The 24567-nt window shown below is 39.8% G+C and overlaps 1 protein-coding gene across 1 annotated transcript in view; it reads left to right on the plus strand.

The window, feature by feature from the left end:
• Window positions 1-456: 456 nt before the first annotated feature.
• Window positions 457-24567, plus strand: part of LOC122801223 (IgGFc-binding protein-like) — a 691109-nt gene continuing 666998 nt past the window's right edge. The window contains exons 1-2 of the mRNA XM_044070776.1: window positions 457-558; window positions 11806-12010. Coding sequence (XP_043926711.1) covers window positions 457-558; window positions 11806-12010 — 307 coding nt within the window. The remainder of the gene's footprint in view (window positions 559-11805; window positions 12011-24567) is intronic.

Here is a 24567-nt window from a genome sequence, read left to right on the forward strand (position 1 = left end):
TTGAGCTAATTCCAGCCTGGATGAGGGTATCTGTGATGCAAATCATCAAACAGAACCACATTTCACTTCCATGGCAAGTGCATGCTTCAACATATCCACACTGAAGCTATCACCCATCAGTGGCTTGATGAGCCTAAAGTCCAACCCTATCCCATATATTTGTACAGCTGACACTCTCTGCAGGGACTGTGGCATGTGCAGCTAGCACCGCCAACTTCCTGAGCCAATAACCAGACCAAAATCTGGTTATCTACACCACCAGTGCTAGGTATCATGAAACTGTTTTAAGACCATGGCTACTATTAATAAATAAATGCTGCATGTCTGTGCAATACTAATATTCAAGGAACACACTGAGCAGAATGCTGGAGAGCTAATTATACATGCAGCTGGCAGGGAATTGAGGCTCCATGTCAATCAAAGGACTGGAGAAGAAACCAGAGTTACATCACTAACATGAAGAGAAGGACTGTAGCAGCATGTGACAGAAGCAACACTACAGCAGCATGCATGGGTGACATCAAGGATGTGAGAGCCATGATATGTCAGAGTGCAAAGGTCAGTGTGCAGTACTACATACAATTGCAGTCAACACAGCTGCAGCGGTTAGCAGACAACCACAAGAAGGACATCACAGAACAGCACAACAGGCAAGAAACAGACCAGTGTGATGTGTACAACAAAGCAGCCACTCTAATTATATAAATGGAGAGGAAATGGACTAGACAGGAAAGTAGGAAAGGAGAAAGAACCAAGCAGAAGTAAACAGTGAAGGGTAACCATGAGGCATAAATGGTGGTGGAGAAGGATGGATATTTTTGTGGGATAGCAACCCTTTTTGCAAATTTTAAAAAAGAAAAGTAGATGGTGAACACACTAAGGAATGACTGGGGTGTGATAGAGGATAACAGGGCCATACTGACAAATTTAGAACAGAAACATAGACAGGGTGGTATGCAGACAAAAGGTAGGAATGACAGTGGATGGACACATACATATAAAGTATTTTTTTATTTTATTTATTTTACATTTGTTGACCGGGATAGTCCGACTGGATATATATCCATTTTCAGTGGAGGCCCGGGGAGAAAAGCTCCAAGATAATAATACACATTGAACATTTAGTAAATGCTAGTTTCAAGCAGATTACAGTCAGAAGCAATACCAACATTTAGCACATATAGTACTAACTTATTATAAAACACTTTACAAAACATAACATTATTTTCAAAGTTAAACATACATAACATTACATTCAGGTTTAACGCACACTGAGCAGATGTTATAAAATTGACCCTTCCTGAAATGGAGTGGTAGAAAAAAAGTTAGAAGTAGTTGAAGGTAAGGCACCTAAGAAATAGAGAGGTCACTAGTCAGGGTTAGTGTAAGGACATAGCCAATGAGTTTTGAAGTATTTCTTGAGTTTGTTTTTGAATTGAGTTAGTGAGGGTTCTAGGGTCAAGTCAGCTGGGAGTCTGTTGCATATTTTTCCAACAGAGTTGGCAAACAGAGAGTCCCCAGATGAGTAGTTGGATTTGTATGTTGAACTAGGCGTCTAGTGGATGATCGCAGTGGCCGAGTGCTGGTGTAGGGGCTGATAATCTTTTTTTAGTGCAGGTGTATTTTCTGGTTGGTAAAGGACTTTATGTGCCACTATTAACTGGTTGAACTGCAGTTAGCTTGGCAGTTCAAGCCATCCTAGTCGATGTAGGTTGTGACAGTGATGTGTCCGGTAGGCTGTGCCAGTAACAAATCTGGCAATGTGGTTATAGCAGGGTGATAGTTTATTAAGATCTGTTTTGTTTAAGTTAGAGAATAGAGGTGAGGCATAGAGAAGAGTTGATAGCAGATGTATGTGTGACTGATGATGGGGAGAGTTAGGCAATGGACATAGAATGGGGAATGAAACATGACAGATGAAACATACTGGGGGTTGGACTAGAGTGAGCATCTGTCATAGCTGACTACCATGATGGCCCTGAGAGTGACAGGCCCAGATGCTATTGACCTGAGTGGCTGATGTAGTGGTCTGGTTAAGTGGTGGGGTCTGTCAATCATGCCAATAGACAGTCAGTGTTGACAAGGTGGGCATCCAATTGCCAGCACACTTTGCCAGTGGGCATAATTAACCATTCATGACAGGATACCAGTGCAGACTTCTCTGGTATGTGGTCCACTTTCAACAGTGGAGTCATACCCGCATTCCTGAGAAACAGAGACAGAGAGCACTACTAATCATTCCAGGTCACCATAACTGGAAAGACCATTGCTCTCCTTCTGAGAGCCAACTTGGTGGACTCTGGCAACCCAACACTAGAAGTGGTGGCTGACATAGACTGAGGAGACCATAGCTTTTCCTCCTTCTCTTAACCATATGGTCTTGAAAAAGGATGATACACTGGAAAGATGTTATCACATGCATGCAGTACACACACATTTGTAGTTGTACAGTGGAATAGCACATAAGAGATATGCACAGTCCATGCTGTAAAGGTGCTCTTGCCTTGTATATAATCCTGCCATGTTAAAGCATTTTTCCTCAACAGCAGCAAAACAAAGCACGCACAATGGAACACATACTGGAAAACAACAATACCAAGCACAAAAATAAATACTTACAGCACATTCTTGTCACACTTTCCTGAACCTCTGCCTCCCAGTGTATAGTGGGTCATGGCGGTACCACCTTAGATTATCTTAGCGATAACAATGTTCTTTAGAATGGATGATGCTACAGGCATCACTCCACTAAAGTGCATGATGTACTAGGTATTTACCTACTACAGAGGGTCATCGTAATGACCCAACAAGTGGTCTTTAAAATTTCTGACCAGAAATAACAGGAAATATTGCTCTCCCTGTCACATCATGCAAGATCATTGCTTTTAAACCCCCCCCCCCCCACCGAGGTGGCCATGACCACACAATAGGAACACTCAAGAAACAATGTATTTATTTATTTGTTTGTTTGTTATTTATTTATTTTATTTTTGTTTAACAGAGTAAAGCATTGATCATGTGACCAATTTCAGTCTCAGCTCAGGAGTACAAAGAAAGCCAGAATTACATTTAGCGAGAGATAACAAGAGTATAACAAAACACATACCTGTAAAACACTGTTATCAGCTAACAAAAATGTGAAGAGTATATACAGTTGTAGTATACATTATTTAGAATAAACTACGACAAATCTCATGTAGAAATGAAGGTGCCTTTGTGATAAGTACAGCTGTGTGTTGCCTAGGTGGGAATGATAACATAGGTGAGTGGAGGGAAGGAAGTTGGACAGAGTGTGTGAGTAGCCAGAATGAGAAGTTATATTACTCAAAAGATTATATGAGTGAGAAATGTTGATTGGTGCAACAGAATGTGTCATATGAGGGAGAGTAAGAGTGTTACTAGTAGGAGAAACAGAGAATGATGTAACTCAGGTTAGGTGATATGGCTGGATGGAAGGCAAAGACATTTGGTTGACGAAAGGAGGTAGGCCTTAATTTGAGTGCTAAATTTTGGGTAAGATGAAGTGTCTTTTATTTGTGGAGAACAAATTTCATGGAGTTTTAGACCTTCTATAGAGAAGCAGTGATCTGTACAATGGAGTTTAGTTTTGAAGAGATTGCAGTGAGGAGGCAGAGTGGTTGTGGTTTCTGAGGTTATAAGAGGAAGGCTACCTAATTAGTTTAGCTGCTAGCTGAGAGAAAGTCTGGTTGATTATGAATTTGAATAGTTAGGATCCAAGGAGAAGGTCAACTCTTTTTGAGCAGACAGACATTTTTTTCATGTTTTACAATGGTATTCAATTTTAGAGGAATGGGTAATTTGTTTTTCTCATGTGCATGGATATATGCATGTGAATCATGAGTTACACAACACAGCTGTGTATTATGAGAAAATTTGTGTGTACATGTGGCATGAATGAACATAGAGGTCACCTGCTTGATGTTAAACATGACATGCAGAGCTCATATTGGTATGTATGGTGATTGCCTTGCACACAAGCAGTGATTCACAGACACTGGTGCCATCCAGCTCCCTTAACATAACCACTGTGTTATGCTTGCTGTGCTATCAATATAAAGCTCCACCATCATCACTGGTAGACAGGTTCAACACGAGGGGCTTGTTGCACTAACACAGAAGTGGCTGACAGAGGTCAAGAAATTGTTGATATCACTCACAGTCTAGGGGGTTTGCATCTCATACCCGAGGATGGCTTAGATGTGAAAGCAGGCCTAACTTCTACCACCCAACTGACAGTAGAGAAAGCACCATGCATCCATTATCCATTATTGTTGGTTATGGTGCACAACACTGCATGACTATAGAGAGGGATTTATCAAGGCCCACCTGCATATTTGTCCTTCCAGGCAACTATTGACTGTAAATACAACAGCCTACACAACTGTAAATACAACAGCCTGCACAACAAGGTACATCTTCCGATGTAACATATATCACCTTTTCCATGAATCCCGCTATACACTCCACAGAATAATATGGAGACATATGTGTGAGAGCTGACATTGGAGTCTGTGTTTTCCTGTTTGTACAGGCTGGTTCAGACCTTCCACAAGTATAACCTTCATTCTCTTGCCCCCCCCCACCCTTTTTTTCCTCCCTCATCATCTCATCTACCCTCATGGATTGTCTTCAGACTGACACACTTAATTTATCTTACAGAACCTCTCTTTGTCTTTGTTAAATTGTGGGGCATTTACCCCTTGGTTCTGACCTTTGCCATAACTTCACCCTTTCATGTTGTGGAGTTCCTCCTCCTCTTTGATGTTGTATTTGATGTACTCTATTGTATAAACAAATGAATCTATGATTAACACACAGCATATCCTTTTTCCATTATTTTTAAACAGCTTATATCTTGGCATCATCATTCCCATCCCTTCTTTTCACTGGCCAACATATTTGTTATGCCAGGAGCATCCACGTTCTCCTGAATCCCTGATTGTAGCTCCTCATCTTTCTTCTCAGTGTGCTTGCACTGCAGAATAATGACAAGGGCCACAACCCGAATAATCAGAATCTGTTTAACTGCTATACTTTATGCTCATTTTCTTCTGGTGCATGTTGTCTTAGGGCTTCTTCTTCATTTGCTTCTGTGACACCCTGTTTCCATCTTAATATGAAGGTTCAAATGTGGAGTCATACATTTCTGTCCCAGCTCTGAGCATCATTTCCCTTTGTGTGTTAAGATGGAGCCTGTCCCTGACACAGAAATGGTTTCTCTTACGCCTCCTTCTTCCTTTGTACCATTCCCAAGCTCATCTGTATTGATGAATGTCACAGCCAGCCATTATGCTTCAGAATCCTAGCCTATTCAGCTTACTGGCATAGCTATCACTTTAAAGAGTGGTGCCTCTAATCTCCTCTCCTGGTATCACTGTTTCACAAAACATTTGTTATTCAGAACTACCTCTAACCTCTTCTCCTGGTATCACTGTTTCACAAAACATTTGTTATTCAGAACTACCTCTAACCTCTTCTCCTGGTATCACTGTTTCACAAAACATTTGTTATTCAGAACTACCTCATCTGTCTCCTTGATATTTGGTTGGTGTCTACAGATGATACAACATGTACATACCCCCTCCCTTGGGGATGATGTAGCTCACCTTATCTCATGTCTTACTAAGTCTTTGCCCCCAAAACAGTTTCACTGTAACCTAGTCTTCCTTGACTTTCATGTCTAGAACCTGAGTCATTTATAATGACACTTCTAGCGTTTACAGCTTTGATGTTGATGTACTGTTATATGTACTAAATAGCAGCTGTGACACTATAAGGACCTAGCTTCCTTTGGCTAACTTTTCTGGTTATAAATCCTATTTTATCAACCCTTTCTAAAAAAACAAGTAGAATTAACCATGGAAAGTCTGTGTTAACTATCACTGCAGTTAACCACAACTGAGTTATAGTCTGTCAGATGGTATGCAGGAACATGCATCTGAATTCCCATTCCTTGTTAAACTAGTGCTGGTAAGTTGCTCAACTGATCACTGATATTTTGGTCACAAACTTCTGAGATAGGGTAATGAATGGAAATGGTGTCACTAATGCAAAAAATATCAAAGTACAATGCCTGGTGGGCAGCAGTTTTTTTAAGGGAATAAATACAGGGAGTCTTCTTGTCACACAGAAAAATATCAGTAAAGTTCTGTTGCATCGGACACTCCCAAGTGAATATGCTGCTATCAGAGTATCTGGAATAAAACCAATCAATTCCTAGTATCTGGCGTTCAAGTTGTTTTTATCAAGCAACAAAAGAAAATAAAAACAATCCACATCATTTCTCTTTTTTGTGGCCTTTAACTACATGGGTACATTTACATAAAAATAATAAATTCAGAATGAAACATTATATTGCAAGTAAGGCTGAAGTCATGAATATAGGTGTGGCAATAATCTTTCCTGAAACCTTAAAAGGAGAGATACATTTGTACATGCATGTATTTATTCATTTACCCATTTGTAAACCAGTAAAAAAGCCAGTTTGTAGAATCTTTCCAACCATGGCTCCAACTGTAAGGATAAAGATAATATGTTTCTATTTATACATCTATAGCTATATTTATCTATATCTAGCTAGCTATCTCTATATGTATCTGTCTAGCCATCTGTGAGAACTCTTTACTCAGATATAGTGCTTACATACTTAACATTAATTAGGTTAAATAAGACGTCTGGTTATTTAGTGTTGTCCACTGTACCACTCTTCATTATTTCACTGGAACTCCGGAATGAAATAGTATCAAACAATTAGAAAACTGGGGGGTGGGGGTCATGACACATTACTTTTAATATTAAGTATTTAATGCATAAAAGTGATTCATTTAAATGATTTCAGATTTTTCTAGCATTCCTACAAAAATATCAAATTGTTTCAGGAAAGAGGATATTACTGCAATTATCATAACACAAAATTATTATATTTAAATGCAGAAAATTCTCATAAAAATTATTCAAGGTTATTTCTCCTACAGGTTCATAGGTATTTACTAGGCTAATGATTTATGAAGATCTTTAGAAACTTTGCCATAGAACCCCAATAAGTATGGTCAGATCTATATTAGATCAACGAAAACCCTTTTCAGCACACAGCTAAATACTAACTGTCAAAATCTTACTCTGTCAAATGGCTGTTTCAGCGAATTTTTTCCTAGTGGAAAAAATGCTTGGCCAGAGTAAAACTTCACAAGTATGATTAGCCCAGAGCTCTTCATAGTATTAGTTTTGATAACCTAGTGATAGGCAGACCTCTGCATGCTACCCCTCTCCATAAAGGATAAGGTTCACATCCGGGGGGGTCAGTTTTCTGTTTCTCATCCATTCTTCCACATTACACTTGAGTAGAGTGAGACATACTTTACACCGACAGGAAGACAATTCTATAGAAGTGCTATTCTTTACAAGACATATCTATCTCTCCAGCATATTCTATTAAATTTGTTTGCTTTTGTTTATCAGGAAAATCCATCTGGGAACTGAAATGCCCATTTTTAGTGGTGGCTCGGGGAGAAAAATTCCAAAACAAGGATAAAAATAAATTTTTGGCCATTCAAAAGAAAAACAATCAACAAACATTATTTACAAAAGTATTTCAAAGCAATCAATCTTCAAACATTATTTACAAAGCATATCAGATTGAGGAAATACATGTTTTGAAGATATTGTGTGTAGAATCAAAATACTATTTTAATACACTTGTATAGTATCCCTAGTGGACAGAGTTAAGATTAAATACTTCAGACTGTAAGTGTGGTACAGTTGCATACTTTATTAGTTGTCAGGTGATATTTTAGGATACATTTGAATTGCTGCAGGTGATTTAAAAGCCTGATGTGGTTTGGAAGTTTGTTCCATGCCTTGGAGATGGCAACAGAGAATAGTGAGTCAATATAAAAATTATTAGACTTATTAGCAGCAGTTAGTTTAAGTTCTGAGGATCTCAGGGTTCTATTTGATACATGCCACTGGGTGAGATTTGACATTGAGGGTGTTCTAAGTGGATGATAAAGTATTTTGTTTGCTGTGAGTAGCTGGGAGAGGATGACGTGTTGAGGAAGTTCAAGCCATTGGGCACCATGCAGTGATAGGAACGGTTTGGGAGGCCGTAGGCTAATTTGCTAATTTTGTTGTAGGTGCTTTCTAGTTTGTGTTTGGTAGAAGAGTAGAGATTTGTGAATAGTAATGAGGCATGTAGTAAGGTAGGAAGGAAAAGGAAGGTGGCAGCTAACTGTTTACAATGATCACTTAGCAGGTGCTTTCGTCTGTAAATAGAACATAGTTTGCAGTGTGTCTTTTTGACTGCAGTGTTAATGTGCAGATCAAATTTTAATTTGTTAGGAATGATAACTCCTAGCAGTTTTGTGTTGTTTGAGGAGATAATACCAAGGCCATTGTTGTTTTATTTTTGTTTTTAGGAAGAAATAGTATTAGTTTGGTTTTGTTGAGGTTTAATAGTAAATGAGAATTATTTAGCCAGTTTTCTGTAAAGGTGAAATCTTCATGTGTGATGGTTTCTAAGGTGGGAAGATTTGGAGCTGAGCAAACTAAAGCTGAATCATCGGGATATTGTATCATGGTGGTGAGGTTTAATCCCTTTTGTATGTCTTTGATGAAGATAAAGAAAAATACTGGCACATGTATGAAGCCTTGGGGGACTCCTGTAGTGATTGGAAGAAATGTGGAGTGGGAGTCATTCTATTTTACAGACTGGGTATGATTGTTTAGGTAGATAGCGAATCAGCTAGTTGAGGCAGTTGTTAGGCCAAAAAGACTTAGTCTTTGGAAGAATAGCTAATGTCAGAACATGACAAAGGCTTTTGATAATTCCAGGAAAATAGTGGAGACAAAATTACCTGAATTTTTACTTTGATTAATGGTATTTGTGATATGTAGCAAGGTAGTTCCCGTGCTGTGGTGGGGTCAAAAGCCATGCTGGATGGCAGAAAATAATTCTTTATCAGCCAGAAAGGTTATGAGTTGCTGATGTATGTATTTTTCAAGTACTTTGGAGAAGGGAGGAAGGATTGCTAAATAGTAATATTTTGACAATTTGGTAGATGTGCCACCTTTGTATAATGGGATTACAAAGTGGGCTTCCATAGGGCTGGGATGTAGTTTTCTGTAATGAATCTATTAATTAAGATAGACGCAGGGCAGCAAATGGTGTCAGTGGTAAAATGAGGTATTTAGAAGGCACGTTGTCAGGAGCTAGTGTTTTGAGTTTCAGTTTCACCTGCAAAAGACACTGAGTTCTTCTTATAGGGTGTTTCTTCCACTCTTAGACTTTTAGATGTGTAGTAGATCCGAAAGGCTGGGGTCAGCAGAGGCTCTGTAAATGGAAGAAAGCTTACCCCTCCATAGCCTGTAAGATACCAAAAAAGGGATATGGATTTGAGATGATCAGTAAAGATTTTGTGATTTAGGCCCTTGGTTTTCTCAGGGAGAAAGTATTGTGGTTGCTTGAACTGTGCCATGTGTTTGAAAAGGTACATACTGAAGGGGGCATTATACGCCACTGGCCTAATAAATGCAGTATATGTATAGTGGACTTATCACTTCCCTGCATGCCATACCCTTTCTAATAAGCTGCACAATGAAAAAGGACTTTCTTACAACAGTAGATTCATAGTGATTGAATGATTGCTCATTGTTTACATGTATTGCCAGGAACTTCAATACTGGGTCAATTTTCATGGATTTGTTGTCAATGTCATAGTTATAGAGATGTCATGCTTGCCAAAGGATACAATTTACGTTCTTTTGGCAATTAGTTCTGTCTATTTTTTGGCTTGTTAGCACTCGGCATTTCAAGTGCTGTCCTTTCAGTCGAGAGCCCTCCCAAAGAATGTGAGTTCCTGAAGCCACTGCTTCAACAGTTTTACATCTCCAATGCACTACATTTACAGAAGGGAACATTTTTACATATCTCATCAGGAGTTAAAACGAATCTATGCAAACATTCCCATACACAGACTTGTTCTTCTTTAAGCTTCTTTCACACACCTCGAGCTTCTACATACCAACTTGGAGATCTCCATACCTTGGGAAAAAGGGAATATTCTAAAAAATGGCCATCTCAGAATTAGTATAAACTGTTTTTGTGACCATTCATTCTTCATGTTTTGGGACTCGTCTAATGGCTCCCAACATTTCAAATGGTTACCATGTGGGAGTGCCCTTTAATCATGCCTTATTCGGAAGCATTTTTAGAGTGAATAAAAAAAGTAACTTAGGATATATGTTGATAATAAAATTTAATTAGTTATGTATGGGCATACCCTAGGATTAGTTATCACACAAGTATTATGTATCATTGGGTCTACTTCACATCACCTAAATCTCATTTGACTGAATTTCATTTGAGTGAGACCAAATCACCTAATTTTCAAAATACTGAAAACTCATTTGACTGAATCTCATTTCACTGACTTGTAAGCCATAACATGATGTGGGTTGCCCTTCACCTGTGACTTGTTTGTGATATCTGTAACTTACAGTGCTGACTGCCCGAATACCAATAGTCATGTAGAAAGTAGTGTTGTAGTGTTTCAAAATGTGGGTATGTCTCTTTACTTTTTTTTTTTTTTTTATGGGAAGTATCTAAAGTAATATGGCGATGTGCTATGTGTTCCCAGCAGTAGTGGCAGCGTGTAGAGTACTGTAAGGCAAGTAAATATAGTATGTGGCCTTTTCCTCACCGTAGTACAAACCTGGAGTTAGTATATATAGTTAGGGGGTGTGGGGGGCACAACCCCCCACCTAGTTTGGTTTTATATTGTCCAGGTTCTTCTAAGAGGTAAGTAAGTAGTTTTTAAATTCTGGAAAGAGGTAGCCATTAGTGTTGTAAGTGTGTATGTCTATGGTTTAAAATTTAGTCTTTTGAAATTTAGAATTGCAAGCTTTTGGTGAAATGAGATTCAGTCAAATGAGTTTTCAGTATTTTGAAAAATTGGTGATTTGGTCTCAGTCAAATGAGATTTAGGTGATGTGAAGTAGACCCGTATCCTTGTATTAGCATCTAAAAAGGCAATGACTTGGCATTGGGAACACCCAGATCCATGATGATTGTACATGAGCATTGACAATGCTCTTAATGCTCCATCTCCCACAGTACAATCACAAAAAATAAGTGATTTGGAAGCCCTTTACAGGCATGGATGAGGTGAGTTTATATATTTTTGGCCAGATTAAAGGTAGGAAATTGTGAGTGTAGAAAACAGATAAAAAGGGAAAACAAGCAGATGGTAGAACAGAATGTGAACATGTAAGGAATGAGCAGGATGGAGATAGGGAAGGAGGAAAATCCTTTTTTTGTGGAACTGATGTCTATTTTATATTTATGGAAGAGAAGGTAAGTTTGAGAAGGAAGTAAGGGAAGTAGAGGATTAGGTTAGGTAGTGGGGAAGACATAACTGACAAGGTATGTGGTAACACAATAAGGGAGGGGGATGGCAATGATGAAGGAGAGTTCTGACAAACAGAGCAAAGGCAATGGTGAGGCAAGGGCGGAACAATCAACAGAGGTGCGCATGGACACAAATGGGAGGGAAACAATAGGATAGGTAATAGGATAGGGTGTTCACAGCTGCAGTCTTTGCCAGCTGAGACCCAGTGGGAAATTACTCATCTCCTTGTGTACTGTCACCAGTGGGCACTGCCTCATATGGTGGAGAGTGTGCTGGGCAGGGATAAAATTCAATGAGCCAATGGAGGAGGTTCTCTGTTTGGCTGATTTGGGCATCCAAGTTCTTTTTGACAATCTGCTCATCATGTTTCCCTCAATAGGTGAGAAAGGTATCACCTCCACTTGTACTACTACTGGTGGACACAACTGTACCAGCATCCATTGCAAAACTACCTGAAGTTGATGGTGCAGGTACGGCAGATGGTGTGGAGGTGACTGTGGCAGGCTGGGACCCAGATGTAAGAGGTTCTTCTGGTGGTGGTTGTGGTGGTAGCACTGCTGTTGACACCTGTGCAAAGGCTGCCAGTGGGATAGGTGTAGGTTATTTTACTGTTGCATACAATAGTAAAATAAATTAAGAGAAATACAATATAAATGTGTGCACTAGAAAGGATAGTGACAAGCGGGGTGCAAATACAATGAATAACTGCAATTCATATATGTGTTGAGTAATAAACACTTAAAGATAGTCTATTTGATTGATCAAAAAGCAATTCCCTACTTAAAAAGGCTGTTAGTATATACAACCAAGAGTGGACCTGAAACAACACCTATCAACCTGTCTTCTGAAAGAGAGAGGATTAGTGTGATGAGCCACTTAGGCAGACCAACAGGTGCCAACACCCCAATATTTAGTAATGATATATAATGAAAACATGCTGATCTGCCATACATTTCACTCAAAGGTTATAGACAAAGGGAGCAACTTTAGTTTTACATTGAAACATGTCCACACAATGAATAATAATGACCATCATCATACATACTCAGTCCATCTAATGATGCATTTATTAGAACGAGACAGAAAAACAGACCTGAAAGATTTTTCATTAGAACACTACAGTGTGCATGTGTGTTTGGGGGGGTGGGAGGTGGGGGGGTTTGAAGCCATGGGCGTCCTGACAATGTAGAAGGACAGTCTTAATATTCTGACCCACATGTCCACATATATAAGAACATTCATCCAAAAACACACTAACATTGAACAGTCACACTGTTACCCTTGAGCTAAGGTAGCAATGACAGACAGGGCACCGGTGTATGAATGTGAGCATTTTTGGAATGTATCCGTACTACACTAAATATTAAACATAAGAGTCCAAGCATGTATATACACACCCCTATGCTTCCTTGGGCACTCCAGTCTTCTCTTGTGCAGCTGTCTATTTATTTTGATATCTTCAGGGACTACGGACATACAATGAACACTGTGTAATATTTGTGAATACCATCCAGTGCTAGTTTAAATGTCTAGTTAACATAAGTTATACTTCCAGTACATAGGTAGTGCCTGATCTTTCACTTTGTCCTTCCACTGGTGTAGGAGGTCAGGATTGTGGAGCCTCATGTCACTATAACAGTGACATCACTTTTTCTTTGTACATGGGATGCTGGTTGCTTGGGTAAACTATTCTAGGCTGCATTCTTATACTGAGGCCTTTCATAGTCCTCTTGCATGATCCTCTGGCTGTAATCCTTTTGTAGGAAGTGGACAAATATTTTTATCTCGTCCACACACCACCTTTTTGTCTAAAAGGAGCACTACCCTCTCCTTCTCCAGCCACAATGTCACACCTTGACAAATCTCAGGGGAAAATAGCAGAAAACTAGCACTCAAATCAGTTCTTGTGAGTTCCATCAGCCACGCACCGATAGGCATCAATGGGCACCTCATTTGGATGATGATGCGTTGTGGACACAGACAAATATTAGTCCTGTAATATCATGGTTCACAACGGAACTTTAAGTTGTGAAAAATGGCAGTTGTTAATCACGTGTATGATGTTAAGAAACCTGGTACTACAGTGATTCTGTGTACAGATGGTTAAATACATAATCATAGCTTTTCCCTTGAAAGCAAGACCTGGACAGTTTGTTCACAGTGCTGCCCACAAGGCCCCATGCATGTTCATGGCATTGAGTGGATTTCTAATTTTAGTAAGCAGGTCTGCTTGTCATGAAAATTGAGTGATTTAGAAACATTAAAAAAAATTATCTTTAATTAGCATAATCAATGCACCCCGCCAAGTGACACTATATGATATAAGCACAATGAGAGACACAGAGCCTCATTCAACCTTGGAAGACTATTTTGTAGCTTAGAATCTCATGCCTGCAAAAGGTAAATTGGAAAAGAAAACTTTCTTCAGCAAAACTATATCTGCTTTTATAAAGTAAGTGTTAGTCTTACAGCTCCATTCATTTGTACTACGGCTTCTTTTAACTGCGATTCTACCTGCTCACAATAAGGGATGTATATTTGCCAGTACTTTTAAATGTTTTGATTAAGGTAGATTACTGCACTGCAGGATTGTTGAACTGCGGTGGTGGTGCTGAGGTAGCATTGTCGCCTCACAGTAAGACGTCCTGTTCGATTCTCAGCTAAAGCGTCTTCTGTATGGAGACATGCGTGAATGGGTGTATCTTCATTGAAGGTTGTGTGTCAGGGCCGGCAACTTGGCACGTAAAAATCTACTGCCAATCATTAGTGGACCGGAGTTCTGCTGTGGCAACCCCTAACCGGGAAAAAGCCGAAAGACACAGCAACATATATATATATATATATATATATGTATATACATATATAAATATATATATATATATATATATATATATATGTGTGTGTATATATATATATATATATATATATATATATATATATATATATATATATATATAAATAGATAGCTAGATAGATATACACACATACATTACAGGGGCTGTTTTATCATAAAGACCTTTAAAAGTAAGCATTTAAAACAATGCAAAATCACAGGCTGCACAAATCATGCTATAGTGGCAATATACTATTTCTGGGTGTGAATAATAATAACTCATGCCAAGGTTAGAAGTTTGGTCAGTTTCACCCTTGTGACCAAACCACACCAAGCATGAGTAATCACAGCATAACTCACATGCAGACATATATAATAAAGTCCAGTTTTTCTGTAAAATATTTGCAGCAAACTCATACCCTGAAGAGGAAATGTCTCCTGAATGATGAAACAGGTTAGACTGTGCATCATATCTACCACTTGAAAGAGCTTGGAAGTCAGTTTTCTATTGTAGAGCTCTCACTGGGAAAACTGAGTGCATGCTTAAGTATGATCTCTGTCTGGTATACACCTTGACCAGAGTTCTCGCCTTTATTCTGGTCTTAGGAGAGCACATAGCAAAAGGTAGGTCTTGCCATGATTTACGCACCCAAAAGTGGCAGGATGTACATGAATGAGGTGCAATGAATGAATGATTGAATGCTAACTGTGATTGCAGTGTTACCTCACAGTGCCACAGGCATCTTGGCTTATCTGTACTATAGTCCTTTAGGAGAGGACCTATGATCAGAGGTAGACCACCACTGTCTATACTATTCAAGTTCTTTATATGTCAGCATCAAGTGAAATGATATGGAATAGCTGAGGGTTAAGGCGGATCAACCTCATGGCAAACATGACAAAACTAAGCTGAAATATTACATTTAGACAATGGGTGTGTGGCAAAAGGAGGTATTGCCAGCCATGCCAGGAGAAGTAGGGTAGTAGATGTATGATGTGTGCCAACACAGCTAGCTGGAATTTTGTAAATAATTATATGTCATTTGTATATCAAGCTGATTTGTACAGATGCTTGTGTTGAAAATGTATTTGTGAAGATTGTTTGTGTTAAAATGTGTCAACAGTGCACCCTGCTGGAAGGAAAAGAAATATACATGTATTATTGCAACTGAATTAAATGTATATGTTTTAATAGAGGATACTGGGCAGAAGGGTTAACTATCTGGCTTATTTTAAGAAAAACAAGGGAAATGTAAATTAGCTGTTACATCATTAAAATGGCACACCACAATGCTATAAGAACTTAAGAGTCAGGTGACTAGATGAGGTCATTCTTCAATAAGAGTTACAGAGTTATAAACCCGTATACTGAAACCATCACCCCAAAACAGGGCAAAACATTATTTTCTCAATCTTCTACAACAAGCCCTTTAATGTTAGTGGGGTGATGCTTTATGAGAGAAAGCCTACAGTTAGTGTGTGCTTCCCTGACACTTTCAGTGGTGTTGGTATCTCTGCAAAGAACTTGGGCTACCTGTTTCTCCAACTCAAAACATTTGCTTCAGCCAATAATCTCACATTTATGGCAATTTTCAATGGTGCCTTTAGTAACTAGAGCTGCCAGGTGACAGCCAGAGTTGTAGTTAAGCCATGTGTCTAACAAAATTTAAGAGAATGTCTAAGAAATTATTTGTTTTGTTGAGGACGGACATTGTACAGGAGTACAGAAACCTAGGTACAGGTCCTAGGTATGGGTCTGTAATGACAGACAGATTCTCTGGGCATCTGACATTGGCAAGATTTTTCTAGCCAGAATACAAGCTTGAAATCTACAGTGGCAAAAGATGTTACAAGTGAAACCTAGAAAACTCTGCTCCGTGAGCCCCACCATGGGTCAACTGTACCATACCGTAGCCTTCTGTCACAGAAAGAGTCCCAATTAGTGGCATAATTTATAAGGAAACAAGGAATCATTGGAAGCACATAGGGATGAAGAGAGAAGACATTTATCATAGATACAACTGTATTTACCAACAAAGAAAGTAAATAAATAAACCATACTTGAAATATATGAAGAGGTCAACTGAAATAAGCCTGAAGATTAGCCATTAGAGTAGTAAATGCATATTATAACAAAATAGTTCTGTATTTGCTCAAACAGCATCGGTACAATTTGTTATCACAAGATCAGTAGTAATGACACCATAAATAAGAGCACTGTGTATGCTGTAATCATGTTCAATTCTTTGTTGAGTTTTTTTATATTAGATTAGATGTATACATAACTATAAATCTAATACAGCTAAATATTGATACAAACATTTAATAATTGCAAGTAACAGAATATTATCTTTTTATACAGTCTAGATGTCAGCCTTTTATTTTATCTAGTCAGAAATTACCAAATAATCTTTAATGAAGTATTTTAATGGAGCGTTATTTTTAATGTATTGCAATACTTTTTAAGTCCTAAAATAACATGGTTTCTGAATGGGAAGACACCAATACATTTATTTCCGAACATTTGCTCATTAATATAATGATTATTAAGTAAAATGTTATAGAAAGATTCTGAAAACTGTACCATAGCCCATCAAAAAGGATCATATATAAAACTTAACAATGGAATTAAATAAATCGCTGCTGCTAATTTCCTACTAGAAACATCCAAAATGAAATCTTAAGTCTTGTTTAGCCATATTTCCTTGATAATTGTGCTACTATATTTAAATGTTATAACCTTCTGTATAGCATAGTATCTATTTGATTACAAATGTATTATTATATTAGTATATTAGAAATGATCTACTTTGATTTCTCATCTTATTTTAAGTGCCCACCTTTGCATAAAAAGTTCCTTTAAGTTACTCTAACATTATTTCATCACTGCTGATCAGGGATGGGTGAATTAATTCTGCAAATGAAAAATTAAACTAAGTAAATAAAGGTCTGGCATCAGAAACATTTGCTACATCGTGGTAAGCAAATTTGCTTGATGATGGCCTTGCGCAGGGTGAGTGCTGCATAATGTGTCAGTGGTGAGCAACAATGTCTGTAGAGGTATATGTCAATGGCCATAAAATGGCATAGTAAAGAGTAACATTATTAAAATGAGTGTCTCTGCATATGATAATGAAGCAAAACAAAATGGCAGAGCAATGCAGAAATGTATAAATGCTGTGCAAATGAGCAGCACATGCTGTATATTTGAACCCAGACAAATGCTAATCTTCAGAGTGAGGAAATTGCTAAAAAATGTTAGGGAGTTGCTGCAACTTTAATAAATGTGTATCTGTAAGCTGCATTTATTGCATGATGATGCATGACATTGCTCGTGAAGGTGCAGGGTCATTTGACTGTGCTTAACATTTCATGGATTCTACAATACTAACATTGTAGACTGGTGCTATGTTGACAAGGACACCATTCAAGAAACTGCGGATATTATAGCCTTATTTGTGGCTCCATGGGAGTCATGGAGCACATATCCCCTTGGATACTAATACATGTGTGGCTTTACATATATGAGCTACAGGGACCTTTCAGCTCTCTACTTGGGACACAGAAGGGATATTTCAGACATATGCATTGAGAATATTCCATCAGTTTTTTTGATGGTATGCTTTGGCATATGGGGCAGAAAATGTGATTCTTATGTACCACAGAGGAGAGATCCAACACCATGTGCAATTTCTCTGATATAGTCCATTTTCCTGAGATACTGGGGCCTTACTCTTTAACCATGTTAAAATAAAGGCCCCACCTGGTGAACTAGAAAAGATGTGTGTATGACCACAAAGGGTGAAACTCCATCAACTGCCAGGTAATCTGTAATGTACAGGGTATTATTGACAATGTGTATGCAGGCTACACAGGCAGTTATTATGACTCACCCATATGACACACCTGTCACCCCTGCCAGTGGTTTGCAAGTGTTGATGTCCCACAGGGGCATCTTGCTGATGATGCTGTATATGCCCTGGAATCCTTGCTCAAGACGCCCAGGAGAAATCCTCAAAATCCAACAGACCACCATGCACAATTGCAAACAAGAAACATTATTGAGTATGTGTTTCGACTGTTGAAGGAAAGCTTTTGCTGTGATCCGGCACATAAGCAAAATGGTATCTGTTTGTTGAATGTTGTACAATATTCTATTTAGGAAGCAGTTACAGCAGAGTGGCCACTTGCAGAGGCAGGAGTTCTCAACACAACAGCAGTGGAGACTGAGTCAGATGAGGAGACAGTGGACAAGTCAGTAGCAGGGGATGCTCATGCCAGACAGCTGTGGGTATAGTATGGCATGGCACAAGCAAATGAGGCAGTGACTTGCACATAGGTTTAGAACATAGTATGCAAAGTTATGCAGATATACTATAGTAAAAATGGCACATGCAAAACTAGCACTGTTCTGTGCTCACCAATGCATAGGCAGGCCATACTCTGCATCAGACAGAGGCAAACCAAGTGACAATGTACAGAGGCAGAGCACAGTTGTTATCACTTGCACAGCTACAGAAGGGAGCACAGCAGTGTATATCTTTCATAGACAAGTATGTCAGTGAGAGTGCTGAGCAGTATGAAAGTAAAAAGTGCTTTTTTATGAACTGTCAGTACGGTGGGGGGGTGGCTGTTACTGTTGAGAAGGCCAGTGACAGTGGGGGTGTGTGATATACTGGAGGATTCAGTGGTGCGAGTGTGGGTTTGCAAGGAGACAGCCTCAACACTAGTTACAGCACTGTGGCTTAATATACTCAGTACATCTAGGGCATGAATGGTAGAGGGTTCAGCAACTTGTGCATGCTCCCACCCACAAGCACTGGCTGTACCAGGAGTTGCACTGGATGTACTTGTACCATGACCTTGGCTAGATGTTGGTGTGCTGTGAAACCTTGAATGATGTCTGCTATGAGATGTCCCATAATGGTGATGACCATAACCATGGGGGCAGCCTTTTCTGGGAGTAGACATCTCCACTATACATGGTGTTATGGAATGGCTGCCTCAGATCAAGTCTGCCCCCTTTGTATCTAATATCTTATCTAAAAGTCACAGAAGTATTAATATCATACCAACCATAAAAAGGGAGAGAATTCATCTCAAGGCCTGGAATATATGACAAGGCCCTGAATAGGTCTACTCAATCAATCAAGAGCTGAAGGATGACAGTTTAGGTAAGGGGAATGGAGGGTGGGAGGGAGGTTGAGTTGGGTAGTGGAAACAACACAGATCTAACATTATGGTACGTACATAACTTTCATATCTGATGTTGTCTTTTCTGTCTGTCTCAAAGTATGGGACAGATTCCCTGGCTACTAGAACTCCAGGGTGGCCTCATGGAAGGATATTTGAAAGAATGGTGGAGCCAAAGGATGCACAGAACCTAGACAACCTGTCCAACTTATTGTGAGAAACAAAGGTATGAGCAGTAGGGGAAATAGCAGCAACACAAATCTCATTTATGGAAACTCTAGCAAAAATAGAAAGTGGAGGCTGCCACTACTCTAGTTGAAAGAGTCCTGGGCTTGTGCGAAAGAGCCAACCCCTTTTCCTTATATACAAAGGTGATATAACCAGAGAGCCACCTGGACAGAATGACTTTAAAGACACTTTACTACAACTCAGCTTTCAAGAAGGAAATAAAAAGTTGATCTTTGTTTTTCTTATTCCTTTGGTTTGATGTACTCAAAAATCTCAATTGACAGTGAACATCCATTTGGTATAAAATATATTCACCTTTGTTAGAAAAATTTGTTAAAAAATCTGGTAGGTTAGTTTTCTTATTAAATAAAGCTTTCAAAGTCACTTTGGGAAGAAAGTTTGAGTTATTTTGAAGGGACACCCTATCCTTATGAAAAATTTGTTTGCAAGATAAAGGCTTAAGTTTCCAAAATTCTCCAGGCAGAAGTGACTGCCGGTAGGAAGATAGTTTTCCAAGACAGAAACTTCAAATCTGCTGACACTGCTGGTTTGAAAGATGATCTGGCTAGAGCCATGGACAATCAAACTAATATTCCAAAGAGGGAGTGGATCTCCAATAGGAGTTCTGAGCAAAAAGTTCCTTTTAAGAAAAACTTAGAAAATTTTAAAGATTCAGTAAAATTCTGTTTTTCCCCAACATGAAAATCAGATCTGGCTGCTAGTTGAACCTTTATTGATGAGAAGCTGTCACTGCCCTGGAATAAACCCACTAGAAAATTCAAAATAGAATAGAAAAGTTATGAAAAAAGGATATGAGCTTTTTAGAAATGCCCAAACAGCAAATACTTTCCATTTACTTTTGTAAACCTTTCTTGTGCTAGGTTTCTGGGATGATAATAAAATATGAATAACTGAAACTAAAAGCCTGGCACTCTTGGCATCACTGGAACTGAAAAAAACATGGGACTAACTTCAAGGCTTTCAGATCCCAGTGAGGCTGGCTGCCGAGTAGAGATAGAAGGTCTGGAAGAAAATCCTGCACCCATGGAGGATGTTTCAGATGAGGGCAAAGGAAGGGGAACCAAGCCTGTTGGGCTAGAAAGGAGCAATGAGAATTATAGGTGTCTTGCACCTTATAGCTTTCTGTAGAAATCTGATCATTAGGTGAAACATGGAAAACCCTAAAAGAGACTTGCTGGACCAATTGTGGACTACAGCATCCCTTAATATCTGTCCCATGGGGGGATCAGGACAAATAAGCTGCTGAACTTGGTATTCATGTGGAAAGTGAAAAAGATTGCATCATGGCTGGTCACAGCAACTGAAAATCATAGCCACCTCTGACTTTTTGACCGACGACTCATGCGGAAGAAAAATTGACCTGCTGTGTTTGTCTTCCAAGACACTGAAACTCACTGGTATGTGTGCTGTCACAAGAAAGCATTGAGAAGACATTACCCACTGCCACACTCTCATGGCTTCCTGGCATAAGGGGTATGAATGGATTCCCCCTTGCTTGCTGATGTACCAGACTACTGCCTTGTTGTCTATCCAGATGGAATCACACCTCTGGAGAGAGTCATGAAAGGCTTGCAGTGCTTGAAGGACCACTCTCATCACCAAAACATTAATCTGAAGATTAGCCTCTGTTGTGGAACATGTGTCTTGGACTGTCTTCCCTTTGAAATGTGTCTGTGGTCACAGTTTTCAGTGGGGGTGGATACGTGAGCAGTCATCCTTAAGAGACAAGAAGGAAAGTCAACCATAGCAGAACGTGATGTCTGCATACTGACATGAGTTGCACCAGTAAGAAAAAAGGTTGATGTACCCTCGACCATTGAAAAGAAGGGGTCCATTGCAGTATGTAATACCTTGCTTTTAGGACCAGAATAATTTATACAGCCATTCACCCCAATAGTGAAAGAATTAACCATGCTCGGAGGTTGGAGGAAGAGAGGACTATAGAAGCTTGATGGTGGATATATAGAACTCTTGATTCTCAGAGTTTAGCTATTTAGGGTCTTGTATCTAAGTGGCACCCTATGAATCCTATTGCATGTGTTGGTGTCAGAAGGCTTTTCTATAGATTTATTGTAATCCCTAAGTGGTGAGAGAACTGGAGCAAGAAGTCCCTGCATTGGATAAGTAGCTTTCTGATGGGAGTGGTAAGGAGCCAGTTGGTCATCTAGATAGAGGAACATCCAGAACCTTTGCAGTATTAGGTAAGCTGCTATCAATGCCATGCAGCTGGTGAACATCCTAGGGGCTGTGGTGAGAGCAAATGGCAGTATTTTGAATTGGGAATGACTGTCTCCCAGCTGAAAGTGGAGAAACCTTCTGATCTGCCTCACTATCTTTACATGCTAACAAGAATCCTGAAGGTCTATTGAGCAGTTGCATTCCCTCAGAAGAGGTAAAAATGACCTTACCCTGACCATTCAGAACTTTGACAGTTTCACAAACTGATTTAAGAGACTGAGATATGAACTGGCCTGAAGTTTCCATTCTTTTTTGGAACCAAAAAAAGAGAGTCTTGAATAGACTATGGATCTTCATTGGTCTGGTGGGGCCTCCTGGCTAACTTGCTTTTCTAAGAGGTTTATACTTCTGCTGCCATTAAATCCCTTTACTGGGTGGAATGCTGGGGATTTTTTTTATTTGTTGGTGGAAAACATAAGGAATAATGTAGCCTCTGGTGATATCTTCTGAACCTAAGAATCTTGAGTGATGGCTAGCCAGGATTGAGAGTGCAGAGATAAGTGCCCCTAACTGACTCCAGAGTGTCAGTCAGGCAACCATTTATGAGTGCTGGAAGGGTTTCTCAGTAAAGGGACCTCAAAACCATTGATTGTGTAGTTTGCCTCTGCTCCTTTGGTGATGTCCATTAAAGCTATCCATCCCACCTTGAGGTGTTTTGTAACCAGAAGTGGTCTGGGCAAAATTTTGGGACTTATGAAACCATATTTTTTCCACATTTCTGGTCCTCGGGAAAAACTCCCTTAAGGTGGGAAAACACACGCCTATGGCAGACAGAGTCTTGCCCTCCTGCTTGCTTCTGGTGAGTCCCTTTTATCATTGGCATCAAAGGTGTTGACCCATCAAAGGGTGCATTAATGAAGGCCATCTAAAAGTTCTCTGCGAATTCACACAGACTCATCCGGGCATGTCAATGAATAGCAATACTGGTGTCTGCTGTTCTCACAGTGCCATTTGCTGCATTGGAAAGGAGGAACTTAAACATGTTAGACATGGATTGTAGGGTAAATATATGTGACTCTACAGTTTTCTGAATGACTGCAGAAAAATTATCCAAGAAAGATTTGGAAATTTCCCTAGCCAAATCCCACTGAAATTGAGTTATGATAGTCAGGTAGTTCAGTGAGCAAACTTTGCTGAGGTATAAGTCCATTTTCCAAATCTGTCCCACTCTCTGGACTCCCTGTTAGGGAGCTGGACAGAGATGCTGTCCTTGGAAAGCTCCTTCTTAGTGGCTGCTGCTTCCACCATAGCATCTACTGTAGGACCCTTGCTCCAATGTGAACTGCTTCTGGGGTGGCATACAAATTTTATTAGGTTTTCTGAGGATTGTCTCCATGACTTCAGACTCCTTATGAGCCTGCTGCAAAACCAAATCTGTGAGCTCATCAGTGGATAGAACTACACAGGCAGTAGATGAGCCAATCCAAAAAGCCATGAGGAATAATAACTCTTATTGGAAGGGGCATCATATGACTAACCCCTCACCCCACTTCATCAGTTCTTGGATATCTCTGAAGGAGACATCTTCCAAAGGAACCTTGGAGACCCCTCCCCTTCCTTGAAATTGGTATCTTTAGCAAGTGACTCCTGAGAGAAGTCTGCATGCTTCCTTTTGCAAGACAGCTTCCTGTGACATTCCTTGGTGGTGTGTTCTGGAGAACGTTCAGAATCAGAGTGAGAACTCTTCAAGTGAAGACCCTCGAGGCTAACTGAAGTTGGCTGCCCCTGATGGATAGCATGTGTGGAAGGCACCACAGGATCCAATGGGAGGCTGGATGGTGCTGAGTGAGAGGAACCTCATCTCTAGATCTGGAGAGGACCCTTTCAAATACTTCAAACACTGAAGACGACTCTTCAGGACCCCAAGAACCCAAGGGAGGAACATTAGTGGCCCTGACCTGACTTGGCCCCAAATCCAGCACTGGAGCTATGCTATCTAAGGCTGAAACACACAGAGGAAGGGATAGCTGTAATAACTCAATAACTTTGGAGTGGAATTTGACCTCTGTACTTCGGCTCCAAGACCCTTCACAATCCAATGGCACCAGAGTCAAAATGGTAAGGGAAACTGCTGGAGTCCATGCAGAAGTCATTCTCAGCTCCAGAAAGGCTCTCTCTTGGGCATTAGGCCATAGACACTAGATCCACAGGATGGACCACAGAAGGAGTAACCAACAAGAAAGCTGACTGGACCAGACCTGGAGACCTCAGTGGGGAGGCCCTGGAAGGAACCCCATCTGAATTTGCTTCTGAGGAAATTTCCTCATCATCCTGTCGATGTTTGCTGCAGAAAGACTTCTCAATAACAGAAAGAACCTGTATGAAGATGCCATGTAAGGTGGTCTGGGAGATCAAAGTCTTTCCTGGTGGAGCTAAGTACTGGCTGGATCCAGAGCAAAACAGCATACTGGAGAAGGTGTTCAGACCCAAACTTGCTCCTGTCCAGATTTTGAATCCAGCAAGCTAGGATTCGTCAGGGCTAGGCTTGACTGGGAGGTCAGATATGGGGACCTCTTTCTTGGTCTATATTTTTGCTTTGTTTTTTCTTTCTCCTTCTCCTTTTCTTTCTCTTTGATCTTCTCTCCCTCCCTCTCCCCCTCTCTCTCCCTCTCTCTCTCTGTCTGTCTC

This window comes from Protopterus annectens, chromosome 4.part1 (genome assembly GCF_019279795.1).
Source record: "Protopterus annectens isolate FY-2018-M chromosome 4.part1, PAN1.0, whole genome shotgun sequence".
In the NCBI taxonomy this organism is placed as follows: Eukaryota; Metazoa; Chordata; order Ceratodontiformes; family Protopteridae; genus Protopterus; species Protopterus annectens.